Below are 27,890 nucleotides of genomic sequence, written 5' to 3'. Positions count from 1 at the left end.
AAAAATCTGTTTAATGTTGACCAAAATGTTCACACAATTAATGACAAATCTAAGATGTGTCCTGGTAATTTCCTGCCAGTTCAGTTTTTTTGAACGATTTCTTACATAAAATATGATTTTTAAGTGGGGGATGAAAAAAGAACTTCGGTCATCTTGACATCACTTAACGTTGTTTTTCATTTGAGAGTGAGTGAAAGATTTGGACTGGGTTTTCTTTTTTTTACGAGCAAAATTAGGATATTTGTCAGAAAAAGCCGCGGTATTTTCTATCAAGGCACATATTCAGGGTGTCTTGAGTGGGTTAGCTCACTTATAACAAACAATACATGTCTACATATATGTGTGAAAAAGCCAGCAAGCAAGGGTATGTTAGCAGTAAGTTAGCAGTAGCCTCTACCGTCTCAAGTCGCAGAACACAATAAAGACGTCTGAGTGCAAATTTGTTAGATAGAATATTTGCAAAGACCAAATTTGAGACTTGTGATTAACATATTGAAAGTCAAAGTAATAAAAAAAAAGGAATTTAAGACATTCTAAGGCCTTAATTTTAGACACTAATTTAAGACTTTTTAAGGATACACACTTTAATGTCAGATTTTTAGAGTTTTTCATAGTGAAAAATATAGAAAAGGTCCAGATTTCCCAATAAAACTCACAAATATTGAGATAACGTGGCAAAACGGGTAGAATTTCAAGGGGTGAATACTTTTCAAAGGCGTTGTATATGAAGATGATTTTTTTGAATATATATATTTTTTTGTAAAGGAGCTCCAGAAATCTGCAACTGAAAATATTTTTTTAAAAACCCATCAAATTTAATTGCACGTTGTGTATGTACAGCACAGCCGTAAACAACATACCACACACATGACACAATATGATCCTGCTGCCCGTGGATACTAGTCTTGTCTGTGCCGAGAAAACAGTAAAAAAAGAAAAACATTGCGTGGCGAGGCCATTAGCTGCACAGCTTATTCGCCTCGTACTCTGTGTAGTTTGGATGTTTGGCACTGAAAGCTTGCAGGGCAGTGAGTATCCGCGCCACGTCGGCGCCGGACAGCTTGAGCCTGTGACGGAGCAGGCAGGCGAACAAGTCCACGTGCGGCGACCCCGGTGGAGACAGGCGGTTGACGCGGTAACGCAGCTCCACCAGCTGCAGCAGGGCCGAGTCCTGGGATCCCTGAGTGTACGGGTAGTCTATCTGCAGGATCAGGTCCTGGATGGCTTCGGGGTCAAAGTGCACGCTGTACCCGAACAGCTGCATGCTGTTCACCTTCATGTAGCCAACGTTGCTGGACGGCTCCGGGTCCTCAGGTGGATCGCTGTACAGACTCGCGTTCTTGCTCCCTCCCGCCGAGTCCCTGCTGTAACTCCTCAGGTAGAAGTGGACGGTCTCAAAAAAGCTCTTCCACCTGTTTCCCAGAGTCAGCGTCCAGTTGTAGCAGTCCAGCGGGATGTCCAGCCTGGTGCGCTCCCAGTCGGGATATCCGTGCTGACCGATCGGCATGGTCCAGCTCTCAGAATGGCTGCCCCCAAAGGGGTTGACGAACAGCGACAGGGTGGGCTCCAGGGTACTGTTCCTGGTGAGGCAGAACTGCAGGGCGAGTCCCAGGAGCAGGTGGACCCGGTTGGATTTGACTCGGTTGCTCTTGAGCGTGAGCAGCATCCTCTTCCTCCACGAGGGGTCGAACCAGGTGTTGATGCGCACGTCGTTGCTCACGAACACGCCGTGCAGCGCGAGGCGCGGGTCGCGGCGCTGCATCAGGAAGCGCAACTCCAGGTCCTGCAGGTCTCTGTCGCTCTCCATGCCCAGGTAAGGGTCGGTGGGGTCGGGCACGGCGGGGCGGCAGGCCCCCTGGGTCAGGGTGAAGCCCGGGTTGCAGCCGGCGCACCGGGTCCGGTTCTCGGCAGAGCAGGAGGCGCAGCGGGGGCCGTCGCCCACGGAGCAGGGCAGCGGCCCCTGGCACGGCGGGTGGTCGTAGGGGCAGGAGCAGCTGCGGCTCCTCTCGCTGTAAACGCCCACCTGCTTGTTCTCGCTGCAGTACAGCGTGGAGAGAGCACAGTTCAACCAGAAGTGCAGGGACCTGTGGGGAGAGACGACAAACTGGTTGAGTAGGCATCGGGTCTGGAGACGCCACGCTGCTCTACTGGCTCCATTAGAATAATAAAATCATTTATTAGCCCCATGAAGTGGCATTTAGTTTGACAAAGAAATTTGTAATGAAAGTCTCCAAAAGTCCAAATTTATTGCTTTTAAATTTGGACTTTTGGACTGCGACAGACTGGCGACCTGTCCAGGGCGTACCCCGCCTCTCGCCCGGAACGTAGCTGGAGATAGGCCCCAGCAACCCTCCCGACCCCATTAGGGACAAGGGTGAACAGAAAATGGATGGATGGATGGATGGATGGACTTTTGGAGACTTTCGTTTTTAAATCAGAAAAACACTAGCATACGGTTAAAACCAGATATTGACAAACTGTATAAAAAGACAAACACATTTTTTTTTCTTCCTGTCTAAAGTTAAATCAGACCAAACCTTTCGTGTTTTAGCTTAATTAGAATGACCAAATTAATTTCTAGTTGCTAAATGCCAGAAAACTTGGCAAGGACATTTTCTTTTAGAATTTGTTTTGTAACTTTCTTCAAATTGAAAAGTTGACATACATTTGTATCAGGGATGACTGTCTTTTAAACTCTGTGATCTGCGTCAAACCAGTTGGGTTTCCTTCCATCAACTTCTGATACGGTAACCGACACATTGGAGGTAAATCAAGGCACATCAGTGGATGTGTGTGAATATCTGGTTTCTGCTGTATCTGTATTGTTTTATGCCTAGAAACAGAAACATGTCAAATAGATGTATGTCTGCCTATTGACATCACCGAAAAGATGGAGGATGATCTTAGGTCCCCCAAAATTCTACACAGGAAAAGTGGACGGAATTTTTGAAAGTGGACAGGTAAAGAGGACAAATGTCTCGTCAGCCATGAAAACCGTCTCTCTGTTAGAAAAACATCCTGTCCCAGGATAATAAAGACATTTGAATCTTGGTTGTGAGACAAGGACACAACAAATTTCACACCACAACAATAGCAGCAACAAGCTCTAGCAGGGTCAGCAGCCAGACCATTGAGGCAAACATAAGTGTTGTTTGTGAGCATGAAGTGTCTCAAATTAAAGAAACAAAAAAGATAATACTACTATTTATATGTTTTTTATGTGTCCTCTGAGCAAAACACCTGCTGATGTCCACAGATCACTTCATCATATAGATAAGACCGGTTCTCTCCAAATGTCTGTTTAATGCAATACACATGTTTGTGAACAATAAGTAGCTAGTCTTAGCTAATTTTCTTAGTGCCCAGTAAAATCAGGCAAATTATTTGACTTTTTTTTTTTAGAAAAAATAATGTGTGAGAAAACAAACTGTAGATGGACAGTTTGAGTTTGGGGTCCTTAAGATGCCATTTTGGCTACATTTCAGTCATAAAGGTGGAGCATCATGAGTAAAACACAGACTGATTATGTGAAGAGAATGTTGACTTTCAGCTGCTTCCATTCACTGTGGTCAAGTTTAACACAAGCACTTTGTGGCCTACTGATATGGAGTCTTCTATAGTGACATTTGACCATTAGAGAAGCGCTGCTGGTTGGAACTGGTGCCTAAACTACAGCATGGACCAAAACACAGAGAATTTCTGTGTTTTGAATTACCATTTTTGGTCACAAACAGTCCACTGTGGCCAATTACTGGTAGACTGGGCTTGCTATTAAATCCCTGGGTAGTGTGCAAGTCTGTTAGAGTTCCTAGCTACTGCTCTTGGGCTTATTCCTATTCACTTTGCAAGCTGCCATATCAATTTTTCACCATAAAAAGTAACATTCGAGATGGATTCCCTTTAGGGGCTCACCCTATTATGTTCTGATGTTAAAGTTCAGTAATTTATATATATATGAAGTCATCAAAATGTTGCAACTTTTGGTCCGATATCTGCAGATTTCAGCGAGTCGAATGTAAGACTTTGTAATGCCAGCTTGAATGAAATTTAAGACTGAAAACATGATCACTATTGAGAATGGTTGGGGGTCCTGCTGGCTCGTAAGGGTTAGCAACAGAAATGAGTCTGCGGTAAAAACGAACATCGTTCAGCCAACTGGTGGTACATTTGCTCTTATCCATGATTGATGCAAAAAAAAAAAAAAGCCAGCTGGCTGAATAGCAAGGGTATATTAGCAGGTACTTCCTGACCCCCTAGAGTCACTGAATGTAATGAGTCAAAAGTCCAAATTTAAGACCTGTGATAAGCATTTATAAGTCCAACTTACATTCTTTAAAATGAATTTAAGACATTGTAAGGCCTTTACTTTAATGCATTAATTTAGGACTTTTTTTTTTTAATAACTTTTTAAGGATGCCTGGACACTGTGTAAGAAAGAACATCCCCTGCACTACAGTTGCATCTGCACCAAACTTACTGTTCTCCTAGCAACTGTTGCAACCAGACCCAGCTGTTGGATAGCTAAACGGAAAGGCGTAAAGGCCTCTCTCCAGAGAACACATATCCACTACTCTACAGTCCAGTGGTGGGCTACCTCGCGGCAATTCATGTATCGTTTTTGCATTCCACTTGTTCACGTAAGCCGCTCGGGGAAGAAAACAGATCCCATGAAAGTTTTCAGAGCTACTTTGGATGCCGTAGAAAGCTCGGAGGTCTGCATCTGTTTTCTCTAAAGAAACTTCAGCTGAACCCCTCGCTTAGTGACTTTTGAGTGGCATTCCGCTTTGTAAGCGCTTGTCATTCCCAATCACTCCCACTTTGTTATAATTCCACCAACAGTTGACTGTGGAATATTTAGTATGGAGGAAATTTGGACTTATTGCACAGACAGTGTTCCGATCACGACACCGCACTGGAATCCACCGAGCCGCTGAAAGCGACTGATTCTCTCACAAATATTTCTAGCGGCAGCCTGCATGCCGATGCGCTGGGCTTTATACACCTGTGGCCGTGGCAGTGATTGGAACACCTGAATTCAATCATCTGGAGGGGTGAGCGAGTGCTCATGGCGACGCAGAGTATCAACAAAAACAGAAAAAGGGGGGAAGTTATAAAACACATTCAGGCGCCACTGGATTAATAAAAGCTAGCACATCCCGTCCAAAGGGGGTAGAAAACAATTACAAGCAGGCCTGTTGCAGTAAGCAATACATCAACTAATCACATGACGAATTGAAACGAGCTCCATAATTTTCCATTTGCATGATTTATTGTTTTTCTCTTTTCTCTCTCTCTTTCTACCAAAATCTAGATGACTGAAGTCTTCAGTCTGGTGCTTTAGTCTCAACTAGCTCGTTCTTTTTTAAAGGGCAATTTTGTTTACAGAGGCTTCATAATTCATTTTATTTGTTTCTGTTGTTTATTTATTGTGGATATTTAAAGTATCTTAAGGATCCAGTGCTAAACGTTCATCAGAATTGAAAGTTTATTGATCTTTGAGAAATGCATTAATATGCCATCACCATCATGTGACTTGAAAATAGTCTCCAAACAAACAATATTGTTTTCTATCGCAGTAACTTGTGGGATAATTCATCGTCCAGCAGGCCTAGTTATAAGAACGCAAACAACAATTTGTGTGGAAAAAGAACATGTAAATTGTGGATGACAATAAAAATTAAAAAATAGGCCAAACCAATTCAATCTCCACAAGTAGAAGAAGCTGGAAGCAGAGTTGCTGTCAGAGTGTGATGGAGAGGAGCCAGGAGGACTACATGAGAAGCACACTGATGGGCTCGGCATTTTTTAGCTAATTTTCCTGCCAGAAATGGCTTTCAGTATTGAGTGTTGATAAGAGAGCCATCAATTCTGCGACAGAGAGAGCATCCAGGTGAGAGTGACATGGCTAACTTATCTATCTAGCCGGAACACAGTTACTTTTTAATAAAATGAATCAAATATTTCACAAGAAATTTTAAGATGACATATTTAGAGTAATTCTGTGCAGATGGTTAGAAATGTGTGTTTTATTGTTGTGGTTTTTTTATATATTTTTTTTTTGCCAGACGAGTTCCTTTGTCTTCCGCTGGCTGGGGAAGCAGCTTCGCTCCCGTCAGCACTTTTCTCCGCTCTCTGCCGGCTACTTTTCCTCAAGTGCTTTCTAATAAGCGCCGTCTCGCTCTGCTGCTTACTCTCTCTTTTCCTCTCTCTCTCTCTCTGCCTCACGCATAAATCATTCTGGTAATTATGGGTTCCGGGGAGCAGCTCGGGTTAACGCAAGCATCCCTTCCCTCTTGTTCCCCCCCCCAGCCGTCCCGTGTCTTACCTCGGCCTCGGCAGGATAATCCTCGGCGGCTTTCGGCACCTCCTGCTGAGGCTGAAGAGCTTGTTAGTGGTGCGGCGGGCTCTGGCCAGGAGCTGCTTGCTGCTGGTTTCCAGCTGCCTATGGCGCTGCAGCAGGCCGCCGTCCGTGCGCCACAAGTGCTCCACGACAGATGTGTTCACAGCGTAGTGGACTGGCAGCTTCCCAACGAAGCCTCGGAACTCCTCTAGCAGGAAGAGGGGAAATGAATAAATGAACTCGGCCTGTGGCTACAAACCCACAAATTAACAACATCCAGAGAGAGAGAGAGAGAAAAAAGGAACTTCATCCTTTGTTGTTTGCCCGGCACAATGGAGCGGCTAAACAGCGGGAGAAACCGCAGCACAGAGGGAGGAAAACGTTATGCATATATTTATATTTCCTTTGCTGGTCAGGTCGGAAAACGAGCAACAGCGTCCGGCTAAGAAAGCTGTGTCGGTGTTAGCATTGCCTTGTAAAAGTATTCATAACGTTTTGGCCTTAATTTTTCTGACTCTTATAAAAATTTCTGGATTTCGGTTCCATTCATACGACGTATTGCGTTATTGATAGGGCCATATTGAGAAAAAATAAAATACAAAGATAACATGAGGAGAATAAAGTCATGGTATTATGAGAATAACATCATAATATTCTTGTAGTACTACGACTCTATCCTCATTATGTCGACTTAATTCTCGTACAATTTTATTCGCGTAATATTATAAGTTCATTCTCTCAATTTTATGAGTTTATTCTTGTAATACTACGACTATTCTCATAATTCTATGACTTTATTATCATAGTATTATGACTTTATTCTCGCAATTTTAGCTTCTTTTTAAAAAACAAACGTTTTAATGTGAGCCTAGTACTCTGCTGCACATTTATTCTCCACTCTCTTTAATAAAAAACATAATTTTCTCTGTATGTTGTTAACGTAGCCTAAAAGGCCCCGCAGTTTCCGGACTAAAAGTTGCAGGTCTTTCATAGTTCAGATGGAGCTGTGATTTATATGTGTTTTTTTTTTTTTTTCTCTTCATGACACATTTTTTGACTGAAGCGTTTTACATGAACCAAGGATTAAGCATTACAGCTCGAAGCCACAGGGAACGCTAAACGCAGGCTGACACCAGAAGGATGCCTTACTAAAAATGAAAGATGCTGGTCAGGAAGGGGTTGAATAAGTTTGGAGGATGCATTGATTCACAAACATTAATTGTGAGTGACCTATTGCAAACAGCTGCTAGTTTACACATTTTGCCAATAAGTTCTACTTTCCAAATGAATCATTTTTACAAAGAGTTTTAACTTTTTGAAGGTTTTTTTTGTGGCTCTAGTGGCGTTTCTTCTTTAGCAGCTGGGCAGGAAGACGGGCAGAGAGAGAAGGAACCGGGGACGACTGCATGGAGGACTGTAGCCTGTGCACATGGTGCAGCTGCTCTACAGCTGAGCCATGTGGCGCCCCATAAAGAGTTTTATTGAGGAGGATGAAAAACCATCAATAATTTCCCCACCTTATCAGCACACAGCCAGCAAAAGGCATGAGCACACTAAGCTGCTGTTTATGGATCCATGCGAATATGGCGCTCCCAAAAGTAGAACAGTTCTCACATAAAACACATATTTTAAAACTTCATTATTACTGTTAGGTTTATCGGGAAATCATTTCATTTTAAAAACTTATGTTTTAAAAAATCTCAAATAGTTTTTTTTTTTAATTATTAAAGAACTGACCAATATACTTTATATACTGACTAGGTAATTTATAATGGCACTGAGAACTATGTATCTTTTTCCTTTTACTTCCCAAATATGAACTATGTTGTAACTGTTACGGCACACACAGCGATAAAACCAGCAGTAGAAGTTTTCTGCATGTTCCCACGTTCTATTGTTCCTTATCAAGTCTCTAATAATTACCAGTATACTGTATGAAAACCATGAAGACCATCTAGCAGATTTTCTTTTTGTATCATGTTAATCATGTCTAAAGTGCCAAAGAAACACATTTTTCCCTGACAGTTCTTCCGGTCTCTCATGGTATTATTGCTGCAGTACAAATGAACATTTCTGCATTTCTCTCCAATCAATTTTAAAGGTGACTTATTATGCTTTCTTGAACAGGTTAGGAAATGTCTATACAAAACATGTTCTCTACATTGTTATGCTCAGTTCTGTCTATTTTGAGCTCCTTCCAGAATGAACTGTGTTAGGACCTCTTGTCACTTTAAATCCAAATAAGTTACTGTTGGCCACGTCCCCTCACCCCCAACTCAACATTTACACTCATGTGAAAATGACTGCAGACAGATGTGCAATTATACAACCGTACATTTTTGAAAAGCAGAAGTGGAGCCTCATGCACACCCACAAGAATGCAGCAAGTGTTTTCTGAATGGTGAGTCAACAAACACTTTTTTTTTTTTACAGCACATGCAGCGATAAAACCAGCAGTCGAAAGTGCTGGGTTGCTAGGTGACTGGCTGGGCTCGGCTGGGGTTGCTAGTTAACGGCGCAGCGCCAGTGGAATCTGACTTAAGCGGAAGGTTTTTGAAACGACTCATTGTCCAGGTACCAAAACACGTTAACTTATTGCCACAAAATGTCTAGGTGATTTCTTAAAGCATGTGGGAAGTACAAAAACGTGCAAATATAAATTTTGCATAATTGGTCCTCTTTAATAACCTTTTTGAGCTCCAACTTGCTCCGTCTCTAGAAGACACAAAACGATTCGAACATTTTGGGGCTCCATGGTGGGGGCGCTGCTGTTTGTTAGGTATTTATTAGATGTAAATATTTTAAAGTGTTGTGTGGAGAAAATAAAAAGGCTGTTAATCATTCCCATGATGCTACTGTGTGTATAGCACTGACTTAAATATTAAAGCGAAAAAGAATAATGAGGTATTCTGTGCTTTTGGTATTTTATCAGTGGAGAAACTGTACTAAGTAGGGTTAGGGTAAGTATATAAGCATACATGAGGAGAGAACAGTAGGCTGCTGTACATCTGGGGTCAGACGGGTTTGCTGCATAATTTATTTTAAATGTCTCCTCTGCAAACCTGCATTGTTGAACTGTTTAAACTCATGACCACTAACTTATCACAATATATAAAAAAGTGTTAAATTAAATCCAAATTGGTCCAAAGAGACGCTTTCCATTTAATGAACACAACTAAAAACAATAAAACTCCGACTATGTGTGTTACTGGGATCCATAACTGCAGTGAGAAATGAACTATTAAAGCACATTGCAATCTATAAGCCATTAATCATGCATTATTACAGATTTGGAGGCGGGCAAAGCTCATCTTTCCTCTCTTTGAACTTGAACAGCAGATCTCAAATGTGAGAGTCACTGCTTTAGCCTAATAATTTTTTTAGGTTTTTCCTTTTTTTTTTTCTCTCCACCCATAAATGTTTCAGATCATCAGAGGAAGAGATCATTTGATGATTTAATTTATGAAGGGGGGGGAAGAAATGATCACTGTGGAGGTATATTGGCCCACCAGTTCTTTGCTGAATGACTTCATTTAGCCACACTGGAATTTTGGATCGTTCATTGATGGCCTGTTAAAGGCCAGACATGATGTGTCAATTAAGACTAGAGTTTGACTAGGCCACTCAAAGGCCTTCATTTGTCCAAAGCTTTTGCCCAAGGAACCAAAACTGACTAATTTTAACTACTTTTGGACCACAAAATCATTTAATTACAACTACAAAAATTTGTTTTTTGATTTTTCTTTCTTTTTTAGTTTTACATGCTCAACAATAAATAAAATGTTTATAAAATCTATATATATCATTAAAGATCCAAAACTCATTTGGAAAGCTATTTCCAAATGAGTTTTATAGTTTGCTGGCCGATCTTTATTTATTTTTTACTTTTTAGCATTCTTGATTTGTTGTCAGGGACCAAACAAAATTATTTCAAGAGCCACAAAGGGCCACACTTTGGACACTCCTGACCTACTGTGTAGGTCAGTCACAAACGTATGACTGAACCATCGTTTCATTAAGTAATGCAAGGCATCCTGGACTAAGACCTGTAAGAAATCAAAAAAGTGTTTTTTTCCCCCTGGAGCGTTTTTCCTTTGTCAAAAGTATTTTGTTCATTTGAAATTATCTTTTGGTCGACCATTTTTGTTCCACGTTTTCTCCATTAAAGGTTAATGGCTCTCACTGTGGTTCACTGGAAACTCAGAGCAACTTAGTGACTAAGTTTTTTAAAGGCTCAGAAATGTCTTTGTAACCCTTTCCAGACGGACAGACGTGACTGACATCGAGTTCTGTTGTTGAATTTTCTTAGATCCGGGTAAGATGCTTTTTTCAGACATGTCTGCTTATTTGATGTTGTCAGACAGGTTCTACTGAAGGGACTTCTTGATTCTAGTGGTCTGGCAATATTCAACTGAACTCAGGTTTCCAATAAAAAAAAAAAGGTTAATCATAACTTTGAAATGAGAGGGGAAAAAAATTTCCATATCAAAAAAGGGTTCTTTTCCCCCTTAATTAAATATTTAATTAATTCAAAATCGACTTTTTTATTCACTCCAGTTATTGTTCTCTTTAAAAGCAAAAGAAAAACAAACACACAATAAAAAAAACATTTTCATTGAGTTTTTTTTTGTCAAAAATGAACATAAACATTAAATAAGACTTCAGGAAACTTTGTTTGCAAAAGTCCAGCAACATGCAGATTTTTTTTTAGCCTCTACACTTTTTGGGGGCTCATCCGGGATTCTGCACCTGGGTTAAGACAGAAGTGTAATTGGTAATAGCAAAACACAGCCCTATCAAACAAGCATGTTTCGGTGGGCAGCAAAACCACTACTGAAGTCCTGATCTGGGAAACTGACATGTTACATGCTTTGCTCTGTACTTTGTCAAGCAGCAAGGCGCACCAGTTCCCAGGCACACATGAGCTGGAGACTACAGAATTGTGACGGATGTCTGAATCACTGTCTCGCTTCATTAAAAAAAGAAAAAAGACAGTTTTTTTCTGTTTCGTAATTGTTTTTCCTCAAGCTTGTGTAACTCGCTCAAGGCATTCAGGCTGATGTCGCAGCCTCAGTACAATTTACCACATTCTACTACTTTTATGTAGCGTTGCTCCCATTATGTATCAATCTGATTCTCTCCTTTCTTTGTGCCTTCTCTTGCTGCTTTTTTGCCAGTATGCAGAGATAATCTTTTCGGTTATGTAGGGAATAAATGATTTATGGCTTCAAACTCTTCATTATGTAAAAATGATAAGTTGGAAAAAAATGATGGCGCTCTCACATCTTGTTTCACGAGGCAGAAACAGAAGAAATATGAATAAGCTGTGTCGGAGCTAACAAATTGCACAATTCTGCAAGTCATATTTCTTTTTCTGTGTAAGAATAACTTACACTGCAGTGGGTGGTTCGTTTTCCCCTTTTATGAAGTCAGAGAACATATTTTTATGTTCATTATTTTTGCTCACGGACTCCTTATACACTTTTGGACTAAACAAATAGATTTTTTTAGGAACTAACTAAGCACCTAAAACATCAAATCAATCACTGAAAGCTAATTGTTTGTTCTTTGAATTCAGAGTCTACAGTGCCTCCCATCGCTATGGTCACTGAAGAATCCATTTACGGAGAAAAAATGCAAAAAAAAAAATCTTTTGAGCTCATATTTAGAGGTACAAATTCGTTTTATTTGTCAGAGAAAGAGACTACCTTCGCTTGAAACTCTAGAGAGGAATGTCTTAAAAGACAAGTTTTTTCCTCCCCCAGCACTAAAAGCACAAATTCAAGCTGACATTTTCAGCTTCCATTTGGAAGGGTCAAAATGAACTTGTTGCTCACCAGATTCCTCAAAGTCCTTGTTGGACAGCCTCAGCGCATCTCTGATGTGCAGCAGGCTATTTTCCAGAGTGTCCAGGTCAGAGTGAGGACAGTTGCACTGAGGGAAGTCCCCACCGCACTCGCACCAGCAGTCATTGTTGCGGCAGACAAACTGTCCCTCTGACTTGCAGCCAATGTAGTTGAGGGCCGCCTGAATGAAACGGCTCTGTAGGTAACCAGGAAGGATCACCTGCAACCCTGAGGGGGGTCCGAGACGGAAGAAATGGAGAAAAACACATTTTAGCACATTTTCATGTCACTGAATTACAATTGCATTGAAATGTACTTCAGTAAGTCAAAAAGTGCAACTCACATAGCATAATTATACACAAGGTGGAAAATCCCCCTTCAGATTTTCAGCCAGAATATTACATAAAACTCATTTAAAAGGTATTTCATACTTGTTATGTTGTACTCAATCAAGGGGAAGACTGACGAGGTAACAGGTCTCCATAAAGGGTATCAGATGAAGGGGCTGCCTGTATCCAGCCATATAAATGGAAATTTGAGTGGAGGAAAAATGTAGTTGAAAAGGTGCACAAGGAACAGGCTGCGCTTGAGGCGGATGCCCACTTTGATTCCGCTATTCATTTCTGTATAGCAAATCTTTTATTGGTTTTATGTAGTGCTGTTAACCGACTGTTAAACTTTATCAAATTAATCACTGTGATTAATCCTGATTAGTCACTACGCTTAACTTTGCAAGCTTAAAATCTAAATATGCATGCAGTTGTTCTTGCAGGAATGGTGCCCTGGATAAGCCTCTCCCTTCTGAAACACCCCAACCAATTAAAATGCAAGAAATTATCTGTCTGTTTTTTGTTGGGAGGGGGTTTAAGCAGAAAGCAGCTAATGTAGTCTCCCACTATTCAACAGCTACTAAGGTACTTACTCCACAATGCATACATACAAGTAGCAGCAAACCTGTTCATCTTACAGATGAGATCAATTTTATTTTCCAGTTCTTGGGCATCCAACCCTTCCTGATGCTGCCCTGGGCAACTGCCCATACAGCCTATATGAAAAACCGCCACTGTATGCACATTGTCAAAACATTTTTAAGAAAATATTTTATTGTCTCAAACTAACCATGCCTGAAGATCACTAATCACACACATTTCTGACCGTGGTGATTATGATCAGTGGCCGATCGATCGGCACACCTCTAAAAACAGGGAGCTTGATTCATCTGCGTAATGTAATATATATATATATATATATATATATATATATATATATATATATATTTTTAAGGTTTTATTGGCTCTAGTGGCCTTTATTTGATAGTTAATTGACAGGAAAGTGGGTAATGAAAGAAGCGGGAAGACATGTGGCAAAGGTCGCCAGGCTGGGAATCGAACCTGCGACAGAGGCGATGAGGACTAAGGCCTCCTTATGTGGGTTGTGCTTAACCCCTGCGCCACCACAGCACATCCCTGCGTATTGTAATAATAATGAGTTAAAATTTTCAGATTAATTGCATGTGTTGAAGTGTTAACATTGACAGCCTTGGTTTTATGTAATATTCAAATTATCTGAGGAATTGAATTGTGGATTTCATTAGCTCTCAGCTGTAATGATGAAAAGCAGCTGAAAAAAACCTCCAACTCTTGACATAAAACTCACTTTTTAGACACAAGTGTAGCAATGACTGCTGAACTACAGAGCAGCAAACAACAACCAAACCAAAAATAGACATTTTTCCCGTGAATTTTTGTCATGTCATATAATACCCACCAACATAACCCTGGTTTTGAGGTGTGATGCAGGTCCTCATGCTGTTATCCTGAATGCTATCACATGTGTATTAGTCCAATGATGCAATTGATCCAACAAAAAAAGGACACTATGTTCTTTGAGTCATCTCTTCGTGCACATCCGAGTTGAAGCAAAAGAAGATTAAAGTTTTAAGGTACAGGGTCTCGTGGGGAAGTACAAATTTACAGGCTGATGTGCTGCAGGTTTGGGTCAATCACAGAAGCAAAAAGAGCATCACAGGTGTCCTTTAAAGAAGAGCTCTGACATTTAGGAAAATAAGCCTCTTTGGTCGTTTTTTTTTTTTTTTTTACAGCGTTGGGGATTATTCTGCCTGCACCCTTCATGGTGAACAAGATGGCTTGACACGGCACGACTTGTTCCCAGTGAGAGCGGAGGGAGGCACGCAGACAATTACACTCATTTTTTTTTTCCCCCTCTGGCGAATAAAGCAGCAAGTGTTTTGTTAAAATGTGCATTAATACAACAAAAGAAAGGCATAACGCTGACACTAAATGCTAATCGTGGCGAGCCTTTCACCGTTACAGCAATCTCAAGGACCAGTAATCATTTTAAATCTTTTCCAACACGAAGTGTGACATTTAGCCTGTACGACTCAACCGAAAGACAAACAGTTCAAAATATGTGAGCTGCAAACAGTTGTTTAAGAAAGTCACAATTTGATTCAATATTGATTTAAATGCTTTGATACTGATTTAGTAATAAGAAGCATACAAATAATTCATTGGAGCATCCATTATTAATTTCCTGTTGTCAAGAAAATCCGAGCTCATCCCACTTCCCCATGCTGGAGATTTTAGTTTAACAGTAATAATAAATAAAGTTATCTTTAAAATGAATCACTCAAGTGACATCAAGGCCCAACAGTAGACTTAAGTGTCAATGAAGTTAGTTTAACAGTAATAATAAATAAAGTTATCTTTAAAATGAATCACTCAAGTGACATCAAGGCCCAACTGTAGACTTAAGTGTCAATAAAATAACTCTGGTTGTGTGTGTTGTTTTTGTCTCATGCAAACTTTGCTTTAATTCTACTTTTTTCTATCTAATCATAAGAACTCATAGTCAGTCAGAGAGAGTCATTAAACAGGAAAAGCAGGTTTCCTGGAAAAAGACGAAGTAAGTTTCCAGCCTGCAGATTTATAAAAATAGCTGAGACTATTCCTTATTTTAAAGCATGAAAGTTTAAAAAATTAAATCTAAACATTTTGAGTAATTTGATAAGATTCAAAGTAAAATACTTATATTAATATTGGTTTACTTGTAATAATACTTACACTTATATTTGTGGGAACACTTACAAGAAAAACAAGTAACTGTAACTTTAGTAGTAAATAATTAGAATCATGTATTATTCTTGGTTTCTTTTCAGAAAAACATCTGTAATAACTCACATTAAGATCATAATAAGAGTAACTAATAAGTTATGGTTATAAAATCATAAATGAATGATAGATCAGAGAAGCTGAAGAAAATAAATGTGATATAAGTTATGGTTATAAAATTATAAATGAATGCTAAATCAGAGAAGCTAAAGAAAATAAATGTGATATAAATGTGATTTTGACATTGAACTTGAAATGGTGTAAAAGGTTATAAAACTGCAATTAAACATCACTGATATGTTGGAGGTAGATGGTAGGTGAAAGGTGACAGGCTAAGGCAGGGGTGGGCAACTCCAGGCCTCGAGGGCCGGACTCCTGCAACTTTTAGATGCATCTCTACTTCAACACACCTGAGTCAAATAATGAGGTCATTAGCAGGACTCTGGAGAACCTGACTGCACTTGGGAGGTGATTCAGCTGCTGGATTCAAGTGTGTTGGACCAGGGAGACTTGCAAGAGTTGCAGGACACCGGCCCTCGAGGACCAGGATTGCCCACCCCTGGGCTAAGGGAAACAGGGGAACTAACAGGAGAGCAGAGATGATCAGCACCTTATTTGGACATAGGAGGTTGAGCAACCCTGAGACATTAGCACAGACATCATGACATGATGTCTCTTAAGACAGTGATGGATATGAGATCATCTGTCTAAGCAGACAGCCAATGCAAACGCACCAAAAGGGTGGATAAACCCTATATAAGGTGGGTGCAAAAGAGGAACCGTTCGTTGGATCCTCCGGGCAGCTTCGAGCCAAGATCGAGATGGACAAAGAACTCTGCAGCTGAAGAAGAGCCGGGGCCACGGAGCCGGAGACTGTCCTGTGCATGCATGGGGACCAACCCGTCAGGCCCACAATCTGTGGCTTCGAATCGCACTTCTCTCATCGGCTGGGTTCAGACCCCAAAGACAAAGATGAAGACAAAGGCAAAGACAAAGAAGAAGAACTGGTGCCTTTTTTCCTGCCAGCACCAAGTCCTGTGTGACCTCAGCATCCATGCGGAGAGGAGGCTCATCAGACCTGCGGAGATCCTGGCCTTCATCGATCGGCGTCTTCCTCCTGCTGCAACACCTTCTTCATCATCAAGCCAGGTCTGGGGTTCGAAACACCAAACTCCGTCCGTCTCTCTCAAAGGTTCCCTTTTTTAGTTCTCAGTGTCAGCAGTAGGGAAAGATAGACTAGATGATTGATTTTACTTATTTGATTATTTCTGCTACTGAATTAAGCTGTACTGACCCTTGCAAAAATGCCTTACTAATAAAATATTTAGCATAAAGAAAATCTAAAAGATGTTGTGGACATTCAGTTAATGAGTCACCTTAAAGTTCTTTGATGGTTGTAAAATAGCTATGATGTTTGATTCTGGAGAGGAAAAAGTGGAAAATGTTTTTAGGTTGCTGGTAGCCCATATGTAAAACATCATCCTTGGGACTCGCCGAGTCACTAAAACCAACCTGGTTCAATAACAAATGCAAGTTGTAAAATAGAGAACGAGCGACCGTTAACAGGTGTGCTCTGTGAAACTAGTTGGCTGTAGGCTGCTCAGTCTGGCTAATTCACAGGGGGAAGAAGGGTGGGACACCTGGATGTAGGCCGTCAGATAACCAGGCGAATCGTTTCTCGAAACCAGCTTCAACAGAGTTTACTTCAGTTCTGGACAGGGTAAATCCCAGCAGATTTAGGAAACTCAACGGACCCGTTAGAAGGAGAGCTGGTAGCACATCTCCCCTCTCAGAAGAGGAAGTACGAGAGTGAGAGAGTAGAGACAGAAAGGAGGGGGGGGGTGTACTTATTTTTTCGCTGAACAGCCATGGTGGTACACATTACTTTAACAGTGTAAAACATCTGAATATAAAACAGTAGAACAATATAGAAAACAAAAGTTACATCGTAATGCTACTGTGATGGCCAAACCCATGGACACACTCCTGTCTGTAACTCTTTTTATGCACAATTTATTTTATCCATGCAAACACATGCAAACACATAAATCAACATTTATTAGTTGATTTGGATACATTTGTTCTATTTGTTAGCGCATACATTTAGTTAACATGTGTATTTCTATCAACTTAAAGTTAATTTTGTTTGCTCAAGATTAATTCTTTGTTTGTTTTTCCTGCCGGTAGTTTTACTTGCCTTGGAGTTGCCAGACAAAGGATGGGGGCCAGGTCTCAGCAGGCTTAAATGCTGATTGGACTGCACCACTAGTTCCTGCTGGCAGGGGGAATTTGTAGTTTCTTTGTTTAGATAAGTTTTGTATGTAAGTAAATATTAGTATTTAAAGTTGAATATTTTTGATACCCAAATATTTTCATTTTTGGGTCTTTAGTTTAGCCAAACTTAGCTGTACTGTTATTTGTTTTTGTGTTATTTGTAATTGTATTCTATTTAGTTACTCCTATTGTGTCTTAATCAGTCTGGTCAGTCAGTATATAAACCCCCGTTTGTCATTTCTTTGTTAGGTCAGTTATGTTTGTTTGTGCAGCCAGTTTGTTTACATTTTTTTGCCTGAGTTCAGTTTTGTTTCTTTGACCTCTTTTATGAGCTCAGTATATCTTTTGTCATTTATACTCTTTGGGTTAAAATAAAAAACAACTATTTTTCTAATATATCCTGTGACTCCTCCTGTTGTTTTTTTTTTTTAACTCGGTCCATCACAGCTACACTGAATTCGAAGTAAAGGGGATGTAAATGTAAATAATTCTTCTTTAGGAAACTAAGATAATTCACATCGTTCTTGATTCATCATTTTTATGCATATTTGAACAATATTTACATTCTGACCCAGAGGGGGTGCTAATGCACACCTTATGGCTGTTTGCCAACCACCAATAAACACAAGAAGAAGAAGACGACTGCTTCACATCCAAGTATTTTACATGCGACAAAGCTAATATAGCGTGCTGCTATATTTGGAAGGGTGGCCAATGCAGACAAAATGGCTTTGTTCACTTCCTCTACATTTCTTAAACTGAGGAGAAAATCAAAATAGCTTATCCGTCTGTTTGCTGATTGGCCTGGTTGAAAATCAACTGGTGAAATCGAGCTCAATGGCAGAGATCCCAGACATGAAACATAAGGGAGATGAGAATTGAGCAGAATTTCGTAGGAAGGCAATGGTGTGGCTATGTCAGAGTTGAATTTTGTTTTTATCACACTTTAACACTCTTACAGAAGCTTTTGGGAGGTTTTAGCCATGGAATTAAAGGAATTTAAAAACGAAATACTGATTTGTTACATATTAATTTGCAAGTTAACTGCATTAATGCATCAAGACTTGGTAAAACGATAAAACTGACAGTCATCTTTCTGTAGGTGAAGTGCAAAAGACAAGGATGTAAGACACATCTAAGCTAAACAGAACTAGGAGCTATTAGCCTAGAGGCTGAATTAACCACCATAAGCCAACAGCTAGCTGAACTGCTGCTATGACAGTTTTTATATCTGACACAAAATTCGCAAAATAATCAAATTATTTTTAATACAGTAAGCTAACATTTACCCCAACTCCTGCAAGCATGCAATAACAATTACTATTAAAATATCAACAAATTTTTGATCATTTTGATTTCCACACACATCCTCAGAAACCCCTCCACAAATTTAATGTTGTGGTAATTTTTAACTGCTTATTGAGCAAATCATTGTCACTTTTTGCCATTCTACTCTTTGGATATTAACACAAGCAAAACAAACTTGTTAATAAAAGTGCGTTTTCGATGCAGGAACCAGTGTAGCATTTTGCTTTAGTCATCTTCCCAAAATCCGGTCAAATTGTCTGTTAACTTTGAATTATACGACAGGAGTTTTGTAGTTCTATTTGCAAACGCAGCATCAGCTCCAGCCATCCATGCTCCAAATCACCAGGTTTTACACAGATTGGATTCAAATACATCAAGAAAATTCCTCAACCTTCCAACTTCCTTCAAAGTGGAACTATTTAAGTGAGGGGAGTGTGACTGTGAACTTCTGCGTCAGCATCTCTTCCGACGTGGGGAGAAATAAAGATTAAAAGATTTTAACTGGTTAAGGCAAAATATTTTTTGAACCTTTTGGTTCTGAGACATAGATTAAAGTGATGAGTGATCACATCTGCCAGGGATTGCTGATTATTTCACTAGTTTGAAGTCTGAATGGATTTGTGCAAACTACTTCTCAGTTGGAAGTGATTTTAATTCACTTTCAGATCTTAGCCACAAGGAAATTGTATAAAATCACCTCTATTGAAAGCCGACTGCCATCCTGATTGGAGCTCTCCTTGCCTCCTTTCTCTCAAAGAGCCAGGTTTGGTGCAGGTCATCAACTCTACTTTTGGTCAGTGGGTTTAAAAATGATGACTGCTATAATAGAATTTCAGATTAATCCTGTGTTAGTCTGATTTCATTGTTTTTGTCTTGTGTTGCATAAACCACCTGGGTTTCAGTTTAGGAAGCCATTATCATAACATGCATTCTTCACTGAATTGTCCTACAGTTTTCACACCATGACTGTGTGTATTTTCGGTGACCAAAAACACAGTTTCTATTATTTCAATGAGAGAAAAGTCTCTAGCAACAGGTGGGGAGGGAGCAGTGCTGCATCAGTCTTTGCTCCAGTCTTTCTGGCAACTTCTCTGGTATCTTGTTAGAAAGAACTTCCGAGATGTTGGGTGAGTTGTGGGAAATTTTCAGCAGTTTTCAGACTTTTTAGAGCCGTGGTGGTTTACTAGTAAGCAACAAATGGCTACTTACAATTCGGACCACCCCATAGAGAAATACGCAATTTTATTATCAGAATTGCATATTGCCCTCACTTAGACAACATATATGGAGCTAAATCGTTGGCCTTAAAGTTTGTTAAAAAATAAATACATTTGAAAAAGAACTGAAAAAAATGTGAAACTGAAACATTATTTTGAATCTTTAAAAGAATTTTTAAAGGGAGAAAAAGTTCAGAGCTACATAAAAACACCAGTAGCACCAGAAACAATGCAGTGTGCATGCCAGGCCAGTAGGAGGCGGTGAAACGTTTTGAACTTTCTGATCCAGACTTTTGCCTCCGTAACATTTCGCTCCTATTTAGGTGCACATGGATTCTATGCGTCTTCGCTGACGGCATAAATCTTTCACAATAGGCATATTTTTCTTCTAAGAGGGATATATTACGTGTTTTCCAATACTATGTGTTCTGGCATTGTCACGCTAAAGTGCCTCAGCCTCATCTATGGTCTGAGAACGTATTTTCAACCCCGAGTGGCGTTAGCTGTGTGTAAGCTACTCATACAATCTCTCATGCTTTACATTTACCTTGCAGCTGAACCTTGTTTTCAGGACTGTGAACCAGAACGGAGCTGACCGTGTCCAGATTGTCATAGTTGCTGCAGCCGAGAGGCCCGGTTCTAGTTTCAGTCACCTGAAACGACATGGAGAAAACCCAGAAAAATCCCATCTAGTTTTTATTAATTATAACATACACTTACTTAACTTTTCATCCTTCTAAAGCAGGTCAAGAGAACATATTAGCACATTAAAAAAACATATTCCGCCTCAGAGGCATGAGTAATGGAATAACACTATCAAAGTAGTAATATAAAGGTCTTTTAATTAAAAAGACTTCCTTTCCTAGACAGAATATTTTTGAGGGAAAGAGGAAGTCATCATCCCAAATAACTTGAAACTAATTCACAAGTGTGAAGAAACTGCTTCTGACATGAATTAGTGTTGACACATTGAAGACAGAAATTCAGGAAGTGCTTGGTGTGTTTTTTTTATGCTCAGAATCCTTCTTACTTCTCATATTAAAGCCATTGTACATAAAAAAGAAGATTAAAATTACAAGATTGAAAAGTAAAAAAAAAACAAAAAAATGAAAAGAAACTCAGATTATCTCCAGAAACTTTCTACAATTTTTTTTTATTTCTGAAGTTTAAATTGAAAATTTGCTGCAATAAAACTCAGAAATATTTAGATTAATCTCAGAAAAGACAGAACAAAAAAAAGGGTTTAAATTTTGCTAGAAAAAATACTTAGAAATCTTGAAATTAACTTCAGCATTTTTCTACCAAAAATCTGGAAATTTCTGAGTTTGAAAAGTTTCAAATTTGCGAGACAAAAATCTCACACATTTCAAGCCCAAAAGGTTTGACTTTTGGAAGTTTACTCGGTGAAAAATCAAAAATGTTAAACTTTCGACATTTTAATTTTTGTGTTTTTTTGTAGAAATTTGCTGAGACTAGTCTAAATGTTTTCTCTAACACATTTTTGACTTTTGGAGCTCAAAATTGTTCTAGAAAAAAACAAGTAAATTTCAGAGGTTTTCTGTTTTCCATCTTTCTATCTAATACGCCGTCGTCCTTCTCCCCACATCTTGATGCGTGGTTTTAACGGAGGTCCACATGTTGCAGGCGCAGCTTTACATCCCTCGTTAAACATGGCGTTCACCTCCTTCCTCTCATTCTCACTGATCTTCAATCTGCCTAAACTCCGGCGCGCGCCTCAAAGTGGCAAATGTATGGAAGTCAGGCTGTCTGGAAATGAATGGAACGGCATCTTCAATCCATCAAACTGATGCATAACCAGGCTAACACGTTCTCATTTTAGGTGGGGGCACTTGTCTTCATCAGTGGCCACTCACTTTAGCATCTAGGTTTTGCCCCTCGGGCTGATTAATGCGCGCGCTCTAATAGCCACTTCAGATGATAAAATGGATGATTGGTGTTTTATACGAGAGGATACACAACCGCCGTGCCGTTCTGCCTCCTCACTCTCCTGATTGCAGTTCGCCACAGAGCGGGGCAAAGTCTCCAAAAAAGAAGAAGAAGAAAAAAAAGGCTTGTATCGTACGTTTATTAATACGCTATATGGCTGGATGTTCGCTACAGCGGCTCAGAGATGTGATTCAAGAGATTCTGCTTGGAATCAATCAATTCTTTATCTTTCTGTGAGATTTTCGGGAGCGTGAACTGCATCAAAGAGGAAAACAGATCTGACAGTCTGGTGCTCGCCTGCAGTCACAGGAGATGCAACTTTCTGGCCAATTCTGTAAATAAGCATTTGCTCTTAATCTAACTGATTAAATAAGCTACGGGTAGAAAGTCCCTGAGCTGGTATTAAAGGATTTGTGAGTCTAAGTTGTCCTCCAGTTAAGTTTCTCAAGTGTCATAAATAAAAACTTTGCTGCAGATGAGTACAGGAAGGAAGCAGCCTTGGAAATTTTGTACTTTATTATTTCCTTAACGGACAATTTTTTACATTTTTTCATTCAATTAAGAAGTAAATTTAGCTTGCATTTAGTTGAAAATGTTAACAAACATACTTGATATCTTAGATGAAGCACTGAAAGACTATTACATCATGTGCTGTGTTTTCATTCACTGTATAAATGTGCAATTTGACATTTTGAAAATAAATTTGCTTAATAGAAACACGACAATTTAAAAAAAAAACTCGTTTTTAATACAAATTTTGCCACAAGGATGAGTTGGGTTTTTTTACTGGCAAAAACCACAAACAAGAAGAAGTAGGAGGATCGTAAGTGGAGCATGTTTATTAATGACTTATCACGTGAACAACTTATTTACGTGAGATTGTAACTGTGTTTCTTATCTGATGGAAACACAATTGCAAAATTGTCTTTTTTTCGGCAATAGCAGAATTTCGGCAAAGTTTTGCGTACGTTTGTCATGGAAACGCAGCTGAAATGGCCCACCAGACACCAGAGGGACACATAAGGAAAACCTTAAAGATGCCAAAATATGATCTTATCAATCAAATCAAAGTAGTTTATATCTGTATGCTACTAAATGACATCAGTCAGTTCCTCCAGTTTTTCACAGGATACATGCAAAATTTATCCCCTCATTTATCCATATGTAGTTGTGAGTTTCTAGAAAAAATTCTGCAAAACTGGTCAAAACCACTGGGTTTAAGTAATGCCAACCCCCACCTGAAGGTGGTGGTATTTCTTACTTCTGCTACACTGCTGCCTCAAGGATACTTAAAAAGTTATTCAATCAATCTATCAAGTTATTCAATTCAATTAAAAAAAATGCTTTATTTGATATGTGGTGAGTGACAAAAAGTCACATTTATAGTCATACGCAAATATCAGCAGCTGGAAATCTAACAAATGTTGCAAGTTTGGTCCCCAGCTGAACCAAGTCTACTGGACTATCAGGTGTGCTTTGGTATTTTTTCTTGTTACAGTATCGTTTAATCCCACTCAGTGATCCATCACCAACTTTTAGGACCTTTGCCGTGTTGTCTGGCTCCTTCTGAATCTTTTAGGAGGAAACTGCTCAGAGTTGCCTCACACCTCTCGCTGGTGTTTGAACTTGAGTCGTGCTTTGGGGACTCCGATTCTTGTAGAAGTATAACAAACATATTTCTTAGCAGAACTCCTGTGTTACAGATGTATTGCTGTTACCGTTTGTTTTGACCTCAGTCCACTGAGGTTGAAGAGGTATTTTTCTATAACGCTGGTCAGCTTGCTCGGTCTAATTGCATCGTTCTTCCTGCTAAACGTCTTCACAGATCTAAAGGAAGGGAATCCTCCTTTGCGCAGAGAGACATACATGGAGGTTCATGGACAGGTTAGCTGTCAGTCAGTACTTTCACAGTTTTGAATCATCGCTCCACAATGACTTCAAGTTGATGAATATTAATTTCCATCCCTGCTATTTTGTGGAGTAGTTTGTCAATGTTCTTCATGGAGAAAGGAGGCATCTTGTTCTGATTTAGCTTGGAGTTCAGAAAATCAGAATCCCTAGAGTCCTTAAATTTAAAGTAATCCTCCTGTGAGGTCAGACAATATGAAAATAACCACCAAAGCAGGTGAAATTTAAAAAAGAACAGTAAAAGCAAAAACTATCAAAAGCCGAAACTATAATGAGAATTGAGAGCTAAGAGACTGGTTGCAACACTGAAAGAGCTGGAGATCAGGAGCTAAGGTGGGAGACTGTTGGGAAGACAAGTACTGATCTTTCACAAGCTTTGTTTCCATTAACTGTAAAATTGCACAAATTGTAATTACAAAAATAAATTTGCTTAATGGAAATACAACAATTTCGAAAAGACTTGCCTTTTTTTGGTAAAAGGTTCCTGTCTTAGGATGTGGTCGTTTTTTGGCCGTAGTGAAATAGATGTATTTAGCAAAACTGCAACAGAAACACTTTTTTTTTTTTCACATCACACGAGTCACATGATCGACAGCCGCATGTTACTACTGGTGGAAACAATGACAAAGATGACAGCAAGTAGTGGGAGAAAGGTGGACAATGTCTCTCTCACAGCGTCATCACTGTAAATAAAAGGTTGTGTCATTGGAACGTGTTGAATCCACAGCTCTTCTGGAAAATCACCAGCTACAACTTCCAACAAAACACCCCTCCCAAATATAAGGGAATTGTCGCTCTAATACTTGAATGAGACCCCGACATTTCCTCTGATGGCTGATAGATGACGGGAATCACACAGGATCAGCCTTTATTGTCATCATACTGAAGCACATGGAAATAGCCCACACAAAAAAACCACAAATACCATAAGACCTGGGTAGACAGGTGCCTGAGGCTGCAGTCTCATGACTGAATTTTTAATACTCTCTCATGTAACAGTTTACATCCGTTGCTGGTATGATTTTTTTTAATGACTTGTTGCGTGAACAAGCACAGAAATGGCGCAATTGTGGGTTTTTTCGACATTAGTGGAATATAGAAAATGATCTGTGCACATTTGTAATTAAAACGCAGCTATTGTTGATCCTAAGTCTTCCTCCAGAGCTACAACTGACTGGACCAAAGTACCGCCATGTGTTACCGTGGCCCATTCAAAGTTTAGATTCAAGTCAGAAACTGTGAGAAGACCTGAACATTGTTTTTCATAGATGCCGTTTGTTCATTCTGGCTGTGTGTAAACTATTCAGAAAACAATGGAGAAAAATGTGGATCCATACGCTGTATCCTGGCTTGTGGTCGGACCTAAAGGTGGTTCCACAAACTGCTGACTCTGCAATGTCGCGCATAACAAAAGATGCATCCAGATTTCAATATTCACCAGTATTATCTTGCTTCCTAGTCATGTTCCTCTGCACACAACAACCCAGGCATTTTAAACAGGCTCTGGTGTTATTGGAAGGTATGCACCCAACATCGTGACCCACTGAACTTCACCGTGACGACTGTAAATCTCTCTCTTTTATCTAAACCAAAGATTTTTTTTTAATAAGCCTCCATAATACGTGGATGGAATTGCTAAAATGATTTTTGTGTTTAGCAGGTTTGAATCGGAATCTGTTTTTGTCATGATTTGTGGTTGGAAATGGTGAGGATGGAAGCGCAGGATCCAGGTTATGGAGAAAATGAATGATTTAATCAAGGTTCTCGCAGGAAAGCAGAAGTCCAGGCAGCACTAGTGAACTCAGAGACAAGAAACGCAACACAGGTAGCACAGGTAGCGCTGGCTAAGACAATGACAATAGACGAGGACCCGACAAGGAAACACAGATACAGGTGGGATTAAATCAGCGTTTCTCAATTCCGGTCCTCAGGCCCCCCTGCCCTGCATGTTTTAGGTGTTTCCCTTCTGCTACACACCTGGATTGAATATATGGGTGATCAACAGGTTTCTGCAGCACTTGATGGTCATGCAATCATTTGAATCAGCTGTTCTGGAATAGAGGCACATCTAAAACATGCAGAGCAGAGGGGCCTGAAGACTGGAATTGAGAAGCACTGGATTAAATACACAAGGAAAGTAATCAGGGGAAATGAGGGGCAGCTGGGGACGATCAAGGGGTAGACAGGGCAACACGGAGACTCAACTGAACACAGAAACCTAAATTAATACACAGAAAAACCAAAACCTTGCAGTCTTTTTTATCTCTGCTTCTGCAAAATCAAACTCCAGCCCTCCATATTTACCCTTTGACCTTTGAATTCCACATAGTAACTCTATAAATCTAAGAATGCTCTCCAAAAATCCAAGGCCAGATAACCAATAGGATTTCATGTAACCTCCTGAGGCTTGTGTCTTAGAGGTGATTATTAAAGCGCAGAAATAAAGACTTTAGCAGAAGAAGACAATTAGCAGCAGGACTAATCTTTGCCCCAGTTTATGGAATTAATAACTTGTTCTGGTGTTTTACTCCAGAAAATTAATTCCACCCATTTTAATGTGAGGGCTGTACAGGGAGCTTTCTGGTGGTAATTATTATTTTTCCCGTTGTGGTGTCAAAGTAAGAAACTGCAGAAAAATGAGAGCCGATTTATCACAGAAAAATCCTAATCACATTTTTTCATCTGATTGCTTGGGGTAAAAAAATAAAAAATCCTTGTTTTATACATTGTCTCTTATGGTGTGTTTGTGGCAGGTTGCTGTGATTTTGCAAAACAAAGCTCTAATGTTAACCAAAAGGGAGATAATTTTTTACTTATCAGTTTATTGACAAAAGGAGTGTTTTTTTCCCCCCTCATAGATCTGGAAATACTGCCAACAGCAAAAAAATTTTTTTAAATCTAAAATTAAAATGAGATTTCGAGCTACTCTAAAATATTGATACTGTAATTTTAGAAACATAAATAGAGAAAATGAACATATTACCATTTAGTTTTCTTCTGACAAATACCTGTTATGAATTCATACAAAATGGAGCTCTGTGCCTTTGGGCGTGATCTGATTGGCTGAACATTTAGGACATTAATAAACATGTCAGTATCTATTGCTGACATATTTTTTTGGGTTAATAAATTGAGTTCTGAGTCAAAGGTTAGCTAGTAATTTGTGGTGGTTATATTGGCTCACAGTGGGTCAGTTTCACTCATCGTACATCTTTATCATACCCACAACTTTCCTTAAGAAGGTTCTGCTTGTCACTGCATCTGATCTGACTGAAATAGTAAACTCACAAGAACAATCTGGACAAATCAGTACTGCTTAATTACAGGTCAATCTCCGATCTTCCATTCATCAGCAAAATTATTGACCATGACATATTATTGAAATGAATGGAGAGTTGGGTAGGACTCTCTGGTTCGGGACTCAACTGGTTCTTTCATAAAGAACATGGATTTCAAGTCTGATCCGAGGTACCCCAAGGCTCAATCCTAGGATCTCTCTTATTCAATACCTATATGCTCCCACTAACTCAGATTGTAACAAGAAATAAGATTAGCTACCATAACTATGCAAATGATACATAACTCTGCCTCGCTGAACCCATCCAATCACCTGAATAGATGCTTACAGAACAGACAGATGTGTGGAGGTGCCATAACTTTCTCCAGCTGAATGGAAACAAAACTGAAGTTATTATCTCTTACTCTAAAGAGGAACCATCCGGAGTCAAAGCACAGCTTCAATTACTGCATCTGGAAACTAGAGATCAGACCCGAAACCTGGGTGGAATGATGAACTCTAGTCTGACTTTTGTTACAAAGTCAGCAAGATCTAAAGAAACTCATCCATGCGTTTATCTTTAGTCACATTGATTACTGCAACAGTGTCTTCACAGATCTGCCTCATCCAGAACCCTGCAGC

General features: G+C 39.6%; 1 protein-coding gene and 1 long non-coding RNA gene across 2 annotated transcripts in view; one reads left to right on the top strand and one right to left on the bottom strand.

Moving 5' to 3' along the window:
- Positions 1 to 791: 791 nt before the first annotated feature.
- Positions 792 to 27,890, bottom strand: part of LOC114147212 (BMP/retinoic acid-inducible neural-specific protein 3-like) — a 46,372-nt gene continuing 19,273 nt past the window's right edge. Inside the window, exons 4-7 of the mRNA XM_028021808.1 lie at positions 20,664 to 20,769; positions 12,178 to 12,414; positions 6,326 to 6,548; positions 792 to 2,084 (exon numbers count right to left, since the gene is read on the bottom strand). Of these exons, the coding sequence (XP_027877609.1) occupies positions 959 to 2,084; positions 6,326 to 6,548; positions 12,178 to 12,414; positions 20,664 to 20,769 (1,692 nt within the window). The 3' untranslated portion in view covers positions 792 to 958. The remainder of the gene's footprint in view (positions 2,085 to 6,325; positions 6,549 to 12,177; positions 12,415 to 20,663; positions 20,770 to 27,890) is intronic.
- Positions 17,168 to 26,936, top strand: LOC114147213 (uncharacterized). The gene is made up of 3 exons (XR_003596042.1): positions 17,168 to 17,585; positions 22,871 to 22,875; positions 26,925 to 26,936. It is a non-coding gene; the product is annotated as an uncharacterized LOC114147213 (long non-coding RNA).

Source organism: Xiphophorus couchianus, chromosome 6 (genome assembly GCF_001444195.1).
Source record: "Xiphophorus couchianus chromosome 6, X_couchianus-1.0, whole genome shotgun sequence".
Taxonomy (NCBI): Eukaryota; Metazoa; Chordata; class Actinopteri; order Cyprinodontiformes; family Poeciliidae; genus Xiphophorus; species Xiphophorus couchianus.
Note: the sequence above shows the minus strand (reverse complement) of the source record. Positions and strands in the feature narration are given on the sequence as shown.